The 18880-nt window shown below is 36.4% G+C and overlaps 2 protein-coding genes across 2 annotated transcripts in view; both read left to right on the forward strand.

Annotated features, from left to right (window-relative positions):
* The window catches only part of f11r.1 (F11 receptor, tandem duplicate 1), a 34058-nt gene extending 25729 nt beyond the window's left edge, over positions 1-8329 (forward strand). The window contains exons 12-18 of the mRNA XM_079605591.1: positions 24-164; positions 2925-3127; positions 3287-3389; positions 4403-4444; positions 6841-6973; positions 7336-7396; positions 7579-8329. Of these exons, the coding sequence (XP_079461717.1) occupies positions 24-164; positions 2925-3127; positions 3287-3389; positions 4403-4444; positions 6841-6973; positions 7336-7396; positions 7579-7614 (719 nt within the window). The 3' untranslated portion in view covers positions 7615-8329. The remainder of the gene's footprint in view (positions 1-23; positions 165-2924; positions 3128-3286; positions 3390-4402; positions 4445-6840; positions 6974-7335; positions 7397-7578) is intronic.
* A 775-nt stretch (positions 8330-9104) lies between these two features.
* The window catches only part of ubash3ba (ubiquitin associated and SH3 domain containing Ba), a 30514-nt gene continuing 20738 nt past the window's right edge, over positions 9105-18880 (forward strand). The window contains exon 1 of the mRNA XM_079607842.1: positions 9105-9666. Within this exon, the coding sequence (XP_079463968.1) occupies positions 9539-9666 (128 nt within the window). The 5' untranslated portion in view covers positions 9105-9538. The remainder of the gene's footprint in view (positions 9667-18880) is intronic.

The following is an 18880-nucleotide window of genomic DNA, read 5'->3' on the forward strand; positions in this document are numbered from 1 at the left end:
GATGTGCATCTTTTTTCTTTCAGCTCAGTATGCAAGCCGTATCACTATGTATACTGGAGGAGTGATATTTGAAAAGGTGACGCGAGCAGACACTGGAGACTATGACTGTGAGGTGTCTGGAAATGGTGGATATGGAGAGAAGACAGTCAAACTCACTGTCCTTGGTAAATCATATTGTGTTGTTTACATATACATTAGTGACATCTATCAGGTAGTAATGATTATGTCATGAGATATCATAACCCTAAGCTATAAACAGCAACAGGGAGTGGCCCAGCCTACTTTTAGCCAATCACAATGTTCGTGGGTGGTCTAATTCAGTGGCTAAGCCTATTAGAAATCATTAAAACTGCTGAAATTGCTTATAGCAACCTGCAGTTTTAAAGGGATAGTTCACTCAAAAATGTGAAATACTGTCATTATTTTTATTTTATTTTTTAAACCTTTATTTAACCAGGGAAATAATCACATTGAGATAAATATCTCATTTACAAGTGAGCCCTGGCCAAGGTAGCAGCACACAATATACATAACTACATAAAACAAATTACACAACACACACATACAACAATAAAACAAGATTAAACGTTAAGAGCAAGTGCAGACAGATTTGAATAATTTGTTTAGATGTAACTTGAACTCATTAATTGAAATAAGTACATCAAGTTTCAAAGAACTTTGGATCTCATTCCAGGCAGCTGATGCGCTATAAATAAAAGCAGTTTTTCCAAACTCTGTCTTCATTAAAGGAACATTTAAAAGAATATATCTACTTGAACGTAGATTATACCCTTCACTATTAAAAGTTATTAAGCTATTCATATATTGAGGAAGCTGGCCGACTAATGCCTTGTATACAAGTATGAGCCAGTGCTTGTACCTTCTTATGTGAAGAAAATTTTTATGTTTATGTTTAAATTTTTTTTTAAATTTTTACCTTCTTATGTGAAATTTTTTTTTTTTTTTTTTGAAGTGAAGGCCAACCTACCATTTCATACAGTGCAGAGTGATGAGTGTGATATTTTGTACAAGTTTTAAATCTTAGAGCAGAGTGATAAACAGAATCTACTGATTGTAAGAGAGCTTTAGTGGTATTTCTGTAAAAAACATCTCCATAATCTAAGATAGGTAAGAAGGTAGATTCCACCAACTTTCTCTTGGCTGACTGTGAAAAACATGCACTATTCCGAAAATAAAACCCCAGCTGTAACCTTAACTTAGACAGCAGTTGTTTAACATGTAACTTGAATGATAAGTCCTCTTCCAACACAAACCCTAGATATTTGTAAGAGGAGACCAGTTCTATAGAGTTACCCTGCAGAGTGTAAAGAGGTGGTGGAGAAGAATCAGTCTTGTGTTTCCTAGAAAAGACCATGTATTTTGTTTTCTTATCATTCAGGACTAATTTTAAAGAAAGTAGGTTACGCTGACCTAATTCAAATGCTTTCTGCAACTTTAAAATTCAATTATCAATAGAAGATGCAAAACAATAGATAATGGTATCTGCGTCTGATAGATTATCACCAAGATTGTTAATATATAATGTAAACAACAGGGGACCCAAAATGGACCCCTGTGGCGCACCAGATTCAATGGTGAGCTTATCAGAAAGAGACCCCTTAATTTGCACTCTTTGACACCTATTCTTTAAATGGTTCCTGATCCAACCTAATGCGGTTTCAGAAAGACCGATACAATGTGAACGCGACAAAAGAATACCATGATTGACCGATTATCGACATGATTGATTACTATTTACTCACACGTTTTTAGTTCAAAGTCTATATGCATTTATTTTTCTGTGGAACACAAAAGATGATATTTTGAAAAAGTGATGCGTACATGGAAAAAGTCTGTGGGGTCGAGTGTTGTTTATATTTAACACAATATATAGCTTTGATTTAAATTTTATATATATAAATGTATATTTAGTAGAGCTGTCAAACGATTAAAATATTTAATCGCGATTAATCACATTAATGTCATAGTTAACTCGCGATTAATCGCACATTTTTATCAATTCTAAATGTCTCTTGATTTCTTTTTGTCCCATTATTTTTTCTCATTTTAATGCTCTTATCAACATGGAAAAGTGGATCGGCTTGCTTTGTGCAAATGTTTTTTTTTTTATTGAAAAAAATAATTCCACACTAACATTCTCACTTGGAGCAAATAATCTCTCACACAATGTAACACTGTCCATCAATAAAAGGGTGAAAGAAATACTGACGAGGTAACGTTATAGAAACGCATCAGCTGTGTGTGTGCTTGGCCATCAAGTTCAGACTGCTGCGACTACGTGCTGCGATGATAGCTCAGTTCACAACGACAAAACACACAGATCACTTTGGTCTTGTCAATTGAACCATTTGGCAACTTTTTAAAAGTAAACTTTCCATTCAGAATCTTATTGGCATTTCGGCGTCTCGCGCTCATCATTCATCCACTCAAAACGTAACGTTCAGACGAGAAGCGTCGCGCAGCGCCTCGTATTTAAAATTCGAACACATTATTCTCTATGAGTGCACACACACTGACGGCGCCATTCAGCGTTTTATTGCTGGCCATAAACTGAGAAAGTGCGCGTCCGATATGCTAGACGCGCTCAGTTGTCCTAGACGCGGCTCGGCGCTGCGCTTCTCGTTCACTCTTTGGCCGGTTCGCAAGCCCAAACAGGTGTGTGCGGCGTGCCTGTTGTTTTGTTTCTGGTCTAACTAGATCCGGTGTGGTGTTGTAGTTTTAATAACGTTACTAGTTGTTGCAAAAGCATGTGAAAAAAACTACAAAGTTTGCTAGGCGTTAATCTCGCGATAAAAAAATTGACGCCGTTAAAATGGGTTTGCGTTAACGCCGTTAATAACGCGTTTAACGGACAGCCCTAATATTTAGCCTAACAATTCCCATTGTAATTCTCTCCACTACAGTGCCTCCTTCCAAGCCCGTATCTAGAATTCCTTCATCAGTCACAACAGGCAGTAACGCCCTTCTGACCTGCTTTGACAATGATGGCTCTCCTCCACCCACCTATAAGTGGTACAAAGACGGCACTCCCCTCCCTGACGATCCCAGCAAGTTCCCCTCTTTTAAAAACCTCACCTACAAGATGAACGCTTTCAATGGTAACCTGGTGAGTGTTGATCTACAATATTTGAAAATACAAAATGGCAAATATAATGAGTTTATATATAGTCACATCAAAATCTTTGGTCAAAACATTCAGTACTATACTGTATATTGCTATAAAATTAGTTAAATTATTTCTGTAAAATTTTGTTTGTGTGATCAGGAGTTCCCGAGTGTGTCTAAGCTGGATATCGGTTCATATTTCTGTGAGGCCACTAATGGAGAAGGTGCCCCTCAGCGTGGTGATGCAGTGCAGATGGATATCCGTAAGTAATAGAGATGGGTTGATCATTAATCGTTTGTTAATTTTGAATGAATCTTTTATACGATTTGTAAAAACAAGTTGTCTCCGAGAGCAATTCGTTCATCTTGGGGTGGATTTCAAACGGTGTTTAGGCACTTAGGGAAGGGGACGCCGTTTGTAGGGGTGTTCCGAACGAAAGTGAACCGCTGAAACTCTTCACAAAGGGCCCTTCTACAAGTCCGTTAGGGAAAGGTACAGGCAATAGTTACTTCAAGGAAGAAATTTTATTGTTTATGGTCATGTGACCCAGGGTGGCGAATCCTTGTGGTTCATTTTAAAGCTAGATGATGGGAGAGTTCCAGTTAATCTATAAACAGAATAATTAAAGTTGTTTTGATATATTAAACACACTTTTGTCATACATTTCAAGCAAAGTTCAAGTTTCATAGGTAAGACATTTTTAATAGTAGATATGTTAGGTAAATGTGACACGCAGGGCCCAAAGAAGAGACGATACGTTTGAAAGACTCACTCACTCACTCACTCACTCACTCACTCACTCACTCACTCACTCACTCACTCACTCACTCACTCACTCACTCACTCACTCACTCACTCACTCACTCACTCACTCACTCACTCACTCACTCACTCACTCACTCACTCACTCACTCAGAAAATTACTAAAAGAAAGACAATACAGCGTTTGTTTCGCCATATTGGCCAAGAAATCCAGATGAGATTAAACGAAAGCATTCCTTACTCTATCAGTTACAAAGAAAAAGCAGAAAAAAATAAATATTTAAAAATTATAAATTATATAATTATTATATGCTTGCCCCAAAACATAGTAGTATATTACAAAACAATACAAGTAAAATAATATGAAATTATATATGTACTAACTAAATGTAGACATACCGTGTGAAAAAAAACAAGAACAAAAAAAACCTTGCACCTTTGTAGACAATCACTAGAAAAACAAATACAATTTCTTTCCCTTTTTAATGTTCTCACTGTTTCTTAATCAATTAGGGACAAAAGAGTGGACAAGAACAGCATGGGTCATATACAAAGGTAGGGATTATATATATAGGGTTACTTATAGGATTTTTTTTTAAGAGTACTTGAGGAAAGGTTGCCAAATCATGTGAAATTGTTCTGTTCTGCCATCATTTTTCTATTTGAATAAACTGGAACAGGTCGTGCATCCAATGAAAATAACTGGGTGGGGAAGGATTTTTTCCACAAAAAGCTAGAGCATTTGACTGTAAAGATAAGGACACCTTTGTGGGATTAAGACCAAATAGTGCCACTAAGGATGTTCAACATCTAAAACAGAAATGTCAAGAAACAAAGACTTGAAGATTTATGTCCAGAAAGAGGTCAATGCTGGGCAAAGCCAAAAAGTATGATAAAGAGTAGCCGAAGCTTGTCGACATCGGTTACAAGTAGGATCGAGATCCGGGTTTATTTTAAACCGTTTAGCTTTTGTACAATAAATTCTGTGTAACTGTGAGAGGAGGTATGTACACGACATAGGGACTTAATCCATTTCTCATCAGTAAAAACGTAGTTAAGATCTGATTCCCAACTCTGCTTTATTTTAGACATGGTTGAAAAATTTGACATCCGACTGAACTACAAACTTTCCACTAATGTCCGTGAAAAAGGGATGCGCTCGACAAGCTTGGACATCAGTGCAGCTGCGCGCTCAATCCACTGCGTGTTTCTCGCTTCTCAGCTCATGCACCACAGCAATATAGGCGTTACTATATTTAGTTTAATATTCCACTAATTAGATACATTTACTTCATAGACAGCCTTCTTTTTTCTACCCATTATACTTTGTTGTCAGTGTTTCTTTGTCTGGACACAAACACTGTACACGCGTTGCCTGATATCGGTTGTTGGTATCGGAGCATTTGTATGAGTACACAAGGGCAGTTTCGGGATTGTAAAACTAATCCATATGAATTGAGCAATTTAGTCCACATTTTCTGAAGAGGCACGATCGCTTTATACTGTATGATGAACAGATTTAATTTAGGCTTTTATTCACATATTATTCCTTGGTTCTTGCGGAAGCTCAAACATGTTGAAGTGAAGGATGAGGGGAGCACAGTGAGGGGTTGGGGCCGTGGTGTATGATTGAAGAAGATGCGCAGGATATGTTCGCTTCAGCAGGCGTTACAATCAGCCTTTGAGTTTTAAATGATTCAATGAATAGGAAATTCAATTTATGTGTCTATCTATCTACTCTACTGTAACCTACCTCATCAGTCAGTGATTTATCAGAACTAGTTAACAACCAATCAGAATCCATTTGACTTTAAATAGCTTGAGCAATTAAAGTGGTAGACGACATAACTGCAGCATGCGCTTTTAATAAACAGAATAATGTAGTTATCTAGTTATCATTCTTAAAGGATAATTCCGGTATTTAACACCTTGAGTCTATATTGTAGGTTGTTTTGGATGAACAAGAGTGGTGGACAACATTTTTTTGACAATGGTTCCTCTCTCGAGTTTTTGACTATAATAGAATTGGCCATGGAACCATTTAACATTGGAGTCAATGGGCATGTCTGAAAATGTCATTAAAACAACCTTTAACATTAGTTTTCAAAACTGTGCAACTCACCGAGTGATTAGTGATGTTAGTTGATGTTCCAGAAACAAAAAGTGTTGCGAAATACAGTTTCTGTCGTGTTTCATTCGTCATTTTGTAAAATCCCATTGAATTCTGTTGAAGGACTGAGTGCTCGTTAATATAAATGCGCTACCGGAAACGGAAAGGGGGCTGTTTACATTTGGTAGATGTAGTCTTTTTGCTCGCTTCCGTTTCTCATAAGGCTAGCGAGCAGAGCAACTGTGCTCCGGGAGAGTAAGCGAAATAAACAAACAAAACCTTGAAAATATTGAAAGACGTGACCACTGACCAGTGCAATATGAAGTTGAACTCGACTGTGACCGTGAGTGTCCCGCGAGACATAAACATCGGTTATCGCCATCAAGTGGTCGGGAGTGTGCTAACGCTTCAGATTCAAATATTGAGCGGAAGTTACACGGTTGTGAAGTGTCTGAAAAAATAGTTCCACTATAGCAAAATAAACGGATTGGAATCATATATTGCGACGATATATTGTTTATAATCATCAACTAACATCACTAACCACTCGGTGAGTTTAACAGTTTTGTAAACGAACATTATTGGCTGTTTTAATGACATTTTCGGACATGCCCATTGACTCCAATGTTAAATGGGTCCATGGCCAATTCTATTATAGTCAAAAACTCGAGAGAGGAACCATTGTCAAAAAAAATTTGTCCACCACTCTTGTTCATCCAAAACAAACTACAAAATAGACTCAAGGTGTTAAATACCGGAATTATCCTTTAATGTGAATGGGCGTTAACTTCCACTATCTGCCATAGCTTGAAAATTCTTAATTTGTTTTTCTTTATTATAGGTGATCTAAATGTTGGTGGCATTGTTGCGGGGGTCATTGTGGCTTTGCTGGCAGTAGGGTTGCTCCTCTTTGCTCTCTGGTTTGCCAATAAAAAGGGATATCTACCAAGTAAGTTCTTACTGCGAGTGAGTGAGTGAGTGAGTGAGTGAGTGAGTGAGTGAGTGAGTGAGTGAGTGAGTGAGTGAGTGAGTGAGTGAGTGAGTGAGTGAGTGAGTGAGTGAGTGAGTGAGTGAGTGAGTGAGTGAGTGAGTGAGTGAGTGAGTGAGTGAGTGAGTGAGTGAGTGAGTGTGTTATAAAATCAAACAATTAGACAATAATTAGAAATGTAAACTTGACTATTTGACTAATTTGCACCCTCTCCACCCCCACCCACAGAAATGCCTGAAAGGTAAGAGTTTAGTTATATGGCACATAAAACTTTTAAATCTTTATATTAAATAATACTATATCTTACATTAAATATATTCTAAAATGTAATAAAAATATATCTTGCAGCAAGTCGAAAACACAAGCTGTTTATACCCAGCCTAGAGCAGATGAGGGGGATGATGGAGATGTAAGTACAACACACATGCTTAGTTGTGTAAATTATATTAAACCACTGAATTGATTTCCCCATTGGAATTCTGTTTGCAGTAGTTCATTTTGAATGTCCTTTTCTATTTGTGTGTTCTGTTCTACCACCACAGTAGTGGTTCTGGTAAAATGATTGTTTTCACACTGTTTTGTCTGTTTCAGGGTGAATTCAGACAGAAATCATCTTTTGTGGTGTAGCCTGTGCTGCTTTGGATGAAATGTCAAGATTTGTTGCCTAGATCAATTTTTTCTATTTAAGTTTATACAAATCAGGATCTGTTTGTATGTGAAGAGTGTGACATCAAAAGTGACTCCCTGCCCTGCCTACCACACTAGTTGACCATAGAGATGCCCAAAAGCTTTAATCATAAATGTGTGTGCGGTAGTTTAAATTTACAGATTTAGTTTCAGGAATCAAAATCCTGTGTCTCTTTTGCAGCAATGAATTGAAATGTAATTTATGGCAATTATCAATCCTTTATTAATGTAATATTAATTTGTTTAGTTATTTATGGCTTGAGGCATCCAAGGCTAATTCTACGTGATTCTGCGCTGTGGGATGACAGCTGGGGAAAAGAAGGAACTATGAATGTTCCCCATTCAGGAAATAATCCCCCTTCTGCTTGATATAAACATTTGCTGTACATTGTAGTCATCATATGCTGTTTGTTTACTTGACTGGTATTTTTTATGATAGTGTACTTTGTGTTTTTATGTGTTTTGTACTTCATTCATGAAATGTGAATAGTTCTTTCTGGTTTTTATTGGATGTTATAGAATTTAAAATCATGCTTTATTGACCTTTAAATTGTTCAACTGGAAACAAATGACACAACTGTTTTTCTTGTTTGATTGAAGTTTTAATGTCTGACTTGATCCTGTTCTTCCAATAAATTAAACTTACTGATTATGATTTATGCAATATTCTTATGTGTAATGCTGACATTCCTCCTTTAGCAGGTCCACCCAGTCTGCTCATGCAGAAAACTCCTTGTGAATGTGAAATTAAGCAATGTTGTCTGAACAATATGACTCTTTTTGGAAATATCTATCACGTAGGTTGAGAGTATGAATGAATATATTTATTTTCAAGTTATTTCTTAATGTGTCAATAACCTGATGAGATCTCAAATATTTTGAATATGACCACTAGGAGGCAGTGTAGGACCACAATCAATTCTGCACAGCTTCGAAAAACTGTCAACATTTACTTACCATTGGCATGTATATATGAGATTCAACATGATGTCTGTAACATAAAAATAATAAAATGATTTTCATTGTTTGTTTGTTTTTTCTTTCAAACTATTTTAGATTTAACCAAATACATTATTTGCACATGGCAGCTTTGCTTACAGTTCATTCATGATTCACTGGTTGGATGCTGAACGGATGATTTTTCAAGATACTTCTTTCTCTGTTCTGGCCATTTACGACCCTTAACATTTTACAAAATATAAGTATTTTCCACATGACGCGTTCTGCGTTCTATCTGCGCACAGTTACATAAGAACGTTCGACTGAGAACGTCAATGACGATGATTCTTCTCACTGAACTGCGCTGAGCGCATCTGATCTCCTCAACGTCACCTTTGAAAACTGCGACTTTAAGGATGAAGGGGCGTGGCCGGGTGGGCCCCGTCTGCTGATAGGCTGCTTCCGCTTTCAGTCAAGCCCCATTCATAAATAAGTCATGTCTAGAAGGAACCGATGTAACAAGTACGGATAGATTTCGCTCGCGACGCGCATTTCTAACTCTACGTCGAGCCGCGATAGACCCCGTCGAATTATATTTCTTCCCGTGGCAGACAGCGACAGCGATGATTGTCGATTCGCGGAGCAAATGAGATTGACTTCCGACTGGTGACCCCTTTCTCAAACTGTAATGACATGAGCGCTCCAGCAGGAAGCTCAAATCATTTTGTGTTTAGAAACATTGTAGCGCGTCCGCCAAGACTTCTGTCTGCCCGACTGTGGGGAATAATGGAGCGTTTTTGAACCAGCCTTTACGGAAGATACTGTAGCGCTTGATTCGATGTTTTAAATGTATGTCGTGTCCGTCCATTTGGACGCATCAAAAGTAAGCAATTCGCTGTTCTGAAACCAAATGGAAAGCTGAACCATGGCAGCAAAAGAGGACCTATATGCCAAAGTCGCTCCACGGATGCAGCGGCAGAACCGGCCAGGAACTGTCAAACATGGAAACAGTCTGGATGTATTGCTGTCAATGGGCTTCCCAAAAACCAGGGCGTAAGTACCAGAGTTTCATCTCTCCCAGATCTCGAGCACCACACAGCTGCAATCACAGCTGTAAACGTTTAGAACGCAAACACATGTAATAAGAGCGCTACAAAACCCCTTTGGAAATACAGAAACATGGCAGATAGGCAATATAAAATGTGTAGTTCAAGTTGCATTTGTAATGGCGTCGGTCTGGTTGTGTTATTGATTAATACGACGAAGTGGGAAATAGGCTCGATCGGTTATAAAGTTGTTTTCCTGTTGCCTCATCATTAAGCAGTTTTCTTTGAAACTCGTCATACGTGGTCTGGGCTGCATCTGTCCTGACGGGACATGTTCCTCGAGCGGATGAGGTTGGCACCGCCGGGAGGTCAAATCACCGCTGTCCGTCCTATTGGCGTTGTGTCAGAGCATCCATAACTGTCTGACGGATGTTCTTTTTTCATGGCATCATGGCGCTTGAACATGTATACAGCCTATACTTGAATATAGGCTATATGTTTGGAATTCAAAGTTTCTGATTCCATTAATGATTCTTCAGTTTCTGCCCACAGTTATAATCCGAAATAAATGTAATTCAGTTCTTGTTTTCACAGACTTTAAATTACTTTTCACAAATCTGTTATTAAATAAAATGCATACTAACTGTTTGCTATATACAATTTCTAAACAAACAAAACTTAACATTTATTGGTATCACTTTATAATAACGTTACAATAATTAATTTAGCCTATTAAAATGAACTAACAATGAGCAATTCATTTGTTACTCATTATTTTTTGTTAACTTAAGTTTTGTTTACGTTATGTGTGTGTGTGTGTGTGTGTATATATATATATATATTATTAATATAATATATATATATGATATAATATAATATAATATATATATTATGTGTCTGTGTATACAGTACACACACACACACACACACACACACACACACACACATATATATATATATATATATATATATATATATATATTTATATTTATAATAATATATACGCATATATATAAACAATAACTTTTATGTTAGATGTGATTAATCGTGATTACCGGTAGTCGATTTGACAGAATTAATAATAATATTTACTAATAAAGGTTGAAATTAACATTTAAAGGAGTAGTTCACTTTAAAATGAAAATTATGACTTTCTTCTTTCAGACGAATACAATCAGTTATATTAAAAAATGTCCTACCTCTTCCAAGTTTTATAATGGCAGTGGATTGCAACCAACAGATTGAAGCTCAAAAACAAGCATGCATCCATCGTAAATGAACTCAAAACGGCTCCTGTGGATTAATAAAGGCCTTCTGAAGCAAAACGATGAGTTTGTGTAAGAAAAATATTCATATTTAATACTTTATAAAGCAAAATAACTAGCTTCCAGACAAAAGAACATACGGATTCCACTTAAGTGTAAAGCGCAACTTATGCGAGTAATACAACGTACGTACTGCTATTTACGCTACGCCATGACTTACTTCTGCTTCTGCGTCAGTACGCTACTACTTCTGACGTCACAAGTTTTGTAAGTTGCGCAACTTGCACATTAGAGGCAAGACTGAGTATGGCCGTTTCACCGGGAGCTAGAATTTTACTTTGTTACGTGTTAAATATGAATACTCTTCTTATACAAACTCATAGTTTTGCTTCAGAAGGCCTTTATTAATCCCCCGGGGCCGCGTGAAGTTCGTTTATGATTGAAGAATGCACGTTTTTGAGATTCAATCTGTTGGTTGCAATCCACTGCTATTATAAAACTTGGAAGAGCCAGGATATTTTTTAAAGGGGTGGTATAATGCTCTTTTCAGCAACATAAAACAGCACAAGAATTACTTTTGCTTACTTCATTTCGATCATCTCCAGCGGCCGTCATCCTTGAAGCCATCTCCGACATGGTTAGCTGCTTGCGTTTCCTCTGATTCCACAGGTCTGTTTGTCTGAGATGTTTGCTCCCGCTTAGATGATAGTCGATAGTAGACTTTCTTCTGTGGTCTAAAATTGTATTACACGGGCTGCAAAACAATTTACCCCCACTCTCGTGCAATATATCGGACATTGCTTAGCCAGGTCCTTGGCGCTTATGTGAGAGGGCAGGTGAGACAAATTTTATTTCGCCATGTTTCTGACAGACCGCTCACAGACATCACGCGTGCGCAACATCTATATCCTCGTAAAAATGCATTGAAACTTTAATTAAACTAGAGATATTTCAATTGGGTGAGTATAATTTAATGTTTTGTGAGGTCTTTTTAATTTTTGTGATTATTTTGCGGTTAAATTAGGAATTATGCAGGATCGCAAAAAAAAATGCGACATTCTTTTGATTTTGCGGTGTGTTCAGCGATCACAATATGTAAAATGAGTCTTTGATGTCCCCACAGTGTGTATGTGAAATTTTAGCTCAAAATACCCCACAGATATTTTTATATAGCATGTTAAAGTTGTTACTTTTGAGGGTGAGCAAAAACGCACCGTTTTTTTTGTCTGTTCCTTTAAATGCAAATGAGCTGCTGCTCCCAGCACAGTGGGTGGCGGAGCTTCAAGAGCTTGTGTCCTTTTACCTCACACAGACATGCACAGGAAATTTCAAACACTTTTAGCCTTTTATGTTCAAACCAAAGTCAGAAAGATGGAGAGACTCAAGAATAAGTGACAACATGTAGACAACATTTCTGAATGGTTAGTTTGTGAATTTATGTAGCTTATGTGTAGATATCTTTTAGTCATTGATTAGCATATTCTGTCTTGATAATCTATAAATCGCGTTCCCGGGGCCCGGTTTATGTAAATTTTAGGGTTGGTGATGTCTCTATCCCGGGAGGAATGTCGTGTAATCCCTACCAGCCGTTTGTTGTCCTTAAAAAGCAATTTCTTTAAAAGAAAATATCACCCTTTGCTTTGTACTTTGAGCGTCGTAACTTTGCAGATGTTGTTTATGCTCAAACAGCAAACTTTATACACCAACTAAAGTTAGAAAAGTGAAATCAAATTCAACCACCCCTTTAATATAACTCTGATTGTATTGTCGTCTGAGAGAAGAAAGTCATATACGGCTAGGATGGCTTGAGGGTGAGTAAATCATGAGCTAATTTTCATTTTAAAGTGAACTACTCCTTTAATTAAGAATAATACATGCTTTAGAATTATTTTTCATTGTTAGTTCATGTGAACTAATGTAGTTAACTATTGATAACAAATTGTACCTTATTCTAAAGTTTAACCATTTACATTTATTTGATAAAATACCAGCTGTTACAATAAAACCTTTTTTTGCGAATTAAAATTTTCAAGTTTTTACATGAAGAAAAGAAAGGAACTGAAGAAAAATAGCATTAAAATATCATTTTTATTATGATTTACACTCAGATAAAATGAAAGGCTACGTCTACATTAATTTGGATACATTTTTGAAAACGGCTTTTTTGTTTAAAAACGCTCTCTGTCCACACTAGTGTTTTCAGGTGTTTTCTGACGTTTCAGTGTGGATGAGAAACTTTTGGAAAATGCCTGAAAATGCTGCGCATGTGTAAAACCTCAAAAAAGGTCATAATACAGACGAAAAAATAAATAATACAGTTATCGTGCAATTCTTCTGGCAGGATAATTTAATTTAGCAAAATATCTCACCCTTCACTAATGCGTCCAGGTCGCACTCAGTCACCATATGTTTGGTCTAAAACGCAACTGCTCTCATGTTTTGCCGCAGGACAGCAAATGTGAGTACATTTTCTGTCATCTTTGCAGGACTGTGATGAAGAGTGTGAAAAGTAACATATTTTAGCAACAGTGTTAAAATGAATAGCACATAACAGGCACAATACCGGTATAAACATGAATATCTATTGGTACAATATGCATCACATGACTAAACTTACGTCACCGGTTTTAAATGCCTCCGTTTTGACAGTCCACACTTCAACGCGAAAATGGCGTTTTCAAATTTATCCACTTTGGAGAGCGTTTTCAAAAAGCTTTGTTTTCGTTAATAAAAAACGCCGTCTCAGTGTGGGTGGAAGGCCAAAACGGAGAGAAAAAGATGCGTTTTCAAACGAAAACGTATTAGTGTGGACAAGTCCTAAGCGTATCAGTTTTCTACAAAAAGACAGCTAGTACATAGTACGTGTTTATTGGACGTTGCCCGCTCAAACGTGCTGCCCTTAAATCACATGACCAGCCTTGTTATCATTACTAATAGTAACAATCAAATTTTGTTTACTTTTATATCACTTTGAGCAATTGCTCAAGAATGAGCCACCTAAACGCTTACTGAATGAACCTTTAAAAAATGTAAATGAATCAAATGAATTCAGTAACTAACCACTCTGATGACTGATACATACATGTTTCCTATTGAGTCATTTATTCGGAAATTGGACTTCGCTCGTGCTGTGATGTTCTTGTTGATTCATCGCTGTTGAATAGTAATGCAGGAAACACTTTCAGAGACAGGTGTTTCAGTATGCCGTTGGCATAAGAATGTCATTTTCGGTTCCAGTGATAAAAAAAAAAGGAATTCTGATTGAGATCAATACAATTAATGCAATTCCGATCTTTACAAAAAAAGTGACGTCATACCATATGTGCCACCATACCACTTTTTGACGCAGTGAGTTCATTGATTTCTATAAAGTTGCCCAATCTGAACACCTGTCCTTTCCATCACTGCACTACTCTGAGGAGGACGGTTGGAGTAAGGTATCTCCAACCAACCATGAAGACTGCATTAGGTTGCTGTCAGTGAGGAGCTAGATTCTCGTTCATCAAAATTACAGTTCATCTCTGCTACTTTTAGCCACACACATTCTCTCTTCTGTTCTCTCTCTGTCGCTCACTCATGTCTTTACTTTTCGCTTGGGCTTAATCCTGCAGTTTTTTTATAATCTGTTTGGAATCCTCCTTGCCTCTGCGTGTTATTACGGTTTGTGACTAGATTGGGATATACAGGCCAAATTATTCCTTTCATGTTAAATCCAGGGAGAGCAAACAAAGGTGAATGGAGCAAGATGTCTTTATTGAATGTTGTGGGTGAATTTGATCCAGTCTTGGTTTTGATGCAGATCAAGGCTTTGTGCCTGTGTGGATAACGACACTGATCTTGTTCATGAATATACGCGGTCGGTGGATTAAACTGGTCATCGTCCTTGAGGCCTTGACAAGAGAATTTGAAACATTTGGCCAAATATTTGTCATTTGCTGACATTGTAAGGAGTGGTATGCTATTTCTAACCTTCTATGTTTAGTCTGTCTACACTCTAAAAAAATGCTGGGTTGTTTAAACCCAATTTTGGGTAAAATATGGACAAACCCAAATGTTGGGTTAAAAATGTAATGTAAAAATTTAACCCAACGGCTGGGTTTGTCCATATTTTACCCAAAATTGGGTTGAAACAACCCAGCATTTTTTAGAGTTTCTGACAACATTTAAAAGTTTGCTTAAGTGTTAGACATTAAGTAGTATGCATATGGGTGGTTGATAACATGCTTTTAATAATTCTATTGTGATTAGTGCCATATATGGATTAAATGATAGTGATCGGTCTTGTTTTTATGTTGGTAAAAAAAAATCACATCATAGATTGTGTTTGGATACATGGGAAGCAATTGACAATGTCCTCAAGTGGAGAAAGAGAAAGTAAATAAATTCAAACCATTCATTGCCAAAGTAGTGTATTTGACTTGAACTGATTTTCATATGCTTATGTATATTAGTATGGTAGAGTAGATATTGTGAAATGTTTGTATTTAATTTTTTTATGTGTCGTTCTCCCTTACATATGCATATGCATTGACCGGACAATGTAATTATTTTACCGGTACATACCCTGTTTGTAATAAATTGCCTTATTTTGACATGTCCTCTGGGGTAGTACAGAGTCATTTGGTGTGACATTCAAATTGATGATCCAGTTTTTGACCATAAAAATTTGTTAAGATGTTAATGCGATTTAGGAAATGATTTCACCATCAATGAAAAAGGTTTTATAGCTTAGTTGAAAAAACCCCAATACATTATATGTTATGTTTATGTCAGTAATTGTCCTTTTTACATTTTTATACATCAGCTGCCATACCATGTGAGGGTTTAGCTTTGAAGAATAGGACAGTATTTATTAATCTTTGTTAATGTTACTTAATAAAAATCCAGCTCTTCATTGTACATGTTAGTTCACAGTGCAGTGCATTAATGTTAACAAATATAATGTATTTGCATAATGTATTAGTAAATGTTGAAAATAAAATTAACTAAGATTAATAAATGCTGTAGTTCTTGTTCATTCTTAGTTCATGTAAACTAAAGTAGTTAACTAAAGAAACCTTATTGTAAAGTGTTACTGTATTAACACTGGTAAGAAGCTAGTGATCGAATGGTTACTGAGTTTGTCTCTGAACACAACTCAGACACGTATTAGTCAACAGGATCTGCTTATTTTGCTTATTATATATATATATAACCTATTGCAACAGTTTCAGCTCTGAAGGGTCTTTAAAGGACATAATGAAAAGTCAGTTATTTGACATTTGCATAAGACTTTCCCTGTTCTGTTGTAATCGCCTATACTGTACATGGCTACACATGCCAGGAGTCTCTATCAGTCTTGCTGGACACAAGTAGCCCAGCTGGAATTGTCATTGAGATGAAAGAGCGGGAGACTCACTGGGGAGATGAGTGAAATTTTTCAACGAATAGCTGTTTAATAAGATTTTTGTAGAAAGGTTTTTTTTCAGTGGCTGTTACATTCCATTTGTTTAATCTAAATACATTTATTTTTTGTTTTTCCATCATGTTTAATCTGAGATTTATATTTTTACATAAATATAAATATTTACATACCGGTATACATTTTTAGATTTGTATTTTACATAATATGAATCTGCCATACTGCAAGTATGTTTTTTTGAAGTTTACTACTTTAAGGGCCTTTGGTTAAGCATAGTTTGGCAAGCACTAGCTGTTTGTTTCAATATCTGTTCTGGGCAAGAGTCTCTTAGTGACCAGGTTTCTGTGAAATGAAGTCATGTGTATTATACACCAGTTAAACCACATCAACAAAATAAAATATCTTGCTTATCTATCACCCTCTTTATAGCAGTTAGAGAAGTGCTATTTACACACACACACACACACACACACACACACACACACACACACACACACACACACACACACACACACACACACACACACACACACACACACACACACACACACACACACACACACACACACACACACACACTCAATACAGTGCAAACAGTACATTTTAATTCTTCCCCTCTCTCTCTCTCTCACACACACACACCACGATTCGATACGTATCACGATAATAATCTCCCGATACGATATTATTGCGATCCTCCAAGACATATGGTAAAAGGTTAACAAAAAATGTACTATAGATTAAAATGCTAAATTTGGTATTGCGTTATGGTTTTAAATGAATAGGCTTGAAATTGGTGCTGGTAACCCAATGCACAGGACAATGGTGACACCAGAATAAAAAATATTCATGATTCTGAAGCTGAATATACAGAATATTGCACTCTGTCACTGAATAGATATATTTAAAATAATAGGTGCAACTTTTTACTGGTAACATAAGACACATTTGGCATTATCAGAACCCATAAATACTCCCCCATTGCATTATTATAAATCGTATTCAAATTATATATAGTAGTTTAATGTAGTACTGACACTAAAACTCGTAGAACTTTAATTTTTTTCACAAATTACTCATAAATCACTTTAATTATACACAATACAAATTGGCACTATCCACGTTACATATTGTAGCATTTTTGTATTGCAATATATTGTTACACCCCTATATACATATACAAATATAGCATTTTTTTTATTTTGACAAAATAAATAGTATAGAATCTTAATATTTATTATTGGCCATAACAATAAAATAATTATCAGCTTAGGTATTGGTTAGAATCTTAAAGGTAGGCCTATAGTTCACCCAAAACAATTGTCAATTGTCATAATTTCCTCACCCTCAAGTTGTTCCAAACCTGTATGAATTTCTTTCTTCTGCTGAACACAAGAGAAGATATTTTGAAGAATGTCTGTAACCAAACAGTTGATGGGGGCCCCATTGACTTCCATAGTAAGTCAATGGAATCCATCACCAGTTTGATTACAGACATTCTTCAAAATATCTTCTTTTAATTAAATAACAGAATTTTCATTTTTGGGTGAACTATCCCTTTAATATTTGTGCATCTGTTAAATCTTTTTTATTTTATTTTATATAACTTTTCTTTGTTAAAATGTTTAAAAGGTTAAAACATTGTACAGTTTTCTTTTTGTTTTCAAAAAAGCTTACATTTTCAGCGATCTCAAATATTTGGAGCCCACTGTATTTTTTGCCCCTTAAACCCAATTGAAATTCTGTGAAGTCAGAAATACACATTTTCCTGTGTAAAGGCATCCAGATATGTATCTCGCCTTTAGTGGTCAAAACCACTTTAGTGTCTGTTGACTCAACTGTGTTATAACCAGATGTGTACAAGTTTTGAAACTTTTTTTGGAGGTTTCCGTGTGTGTGTGTGTTAAGGTCAGTTTGAGTGGGAAGCTTTCATACATTGGGTGGAAACACTGTTTCTGTGTCCCAGCTGCTTAGGGACTCTTTCCAGTTTCGCCCGATGATGCAGGAGTTGCACACATTTTCCGCTAGAGAAAGGCAAGAGGACTGGAGAATACTCATGCAATGAGTTTTAAAAGGAGAGTGTGAGTCTGTCTTGAGGTGGAAACACTCAGTTCAAAGAACACAGCATAGGCTTTCAAAAATGGGGGTATTAAATATTGGTGATACTGACGATAAAGAAAATCAGGGATATTTCACCCAAAAATTTAAATTCAGTGAGGTCTTTGTTTACTCACCAGTTTGTAATTCCGTACCCGTATGAATCGGATACTCTGCTGGTGAAGAATGCGACCAAAATTGCAACCAAACTTTGAGTCTGGGAGTTGAACTCAAGAACCAAATGAGTCCAATTCTTGATTTTTTCAGATGATTTGCTGAATTAGCCTATGCTTTACATTTCCGATCTTCTGTGTTTCAAATTAGCGTATTTCACAAGCTGATAATGTAATGTTAAACCAATGAAAATGCTTTTAAAAAGCTCACTTTACAGTGTCGCAATGAAAATTTTATCAGGACCTCATGAGTGCGTAGATGAAGCTGCCCAAAGTTAGCTACAC

The sequence above is a fragment of the Phoxinus phoxinus genome (genome assembly GCF_949152265.1).
Source record: "Phoxinus phoxinus genome assembly, chromosome: 3".
Lineage (NCBI taxonomy): Eukaryota > Metazoa > Chordata > Actinopteri > Cypriniformes > Leuciscidae > Phoxinus > Phoxinus phoxinus.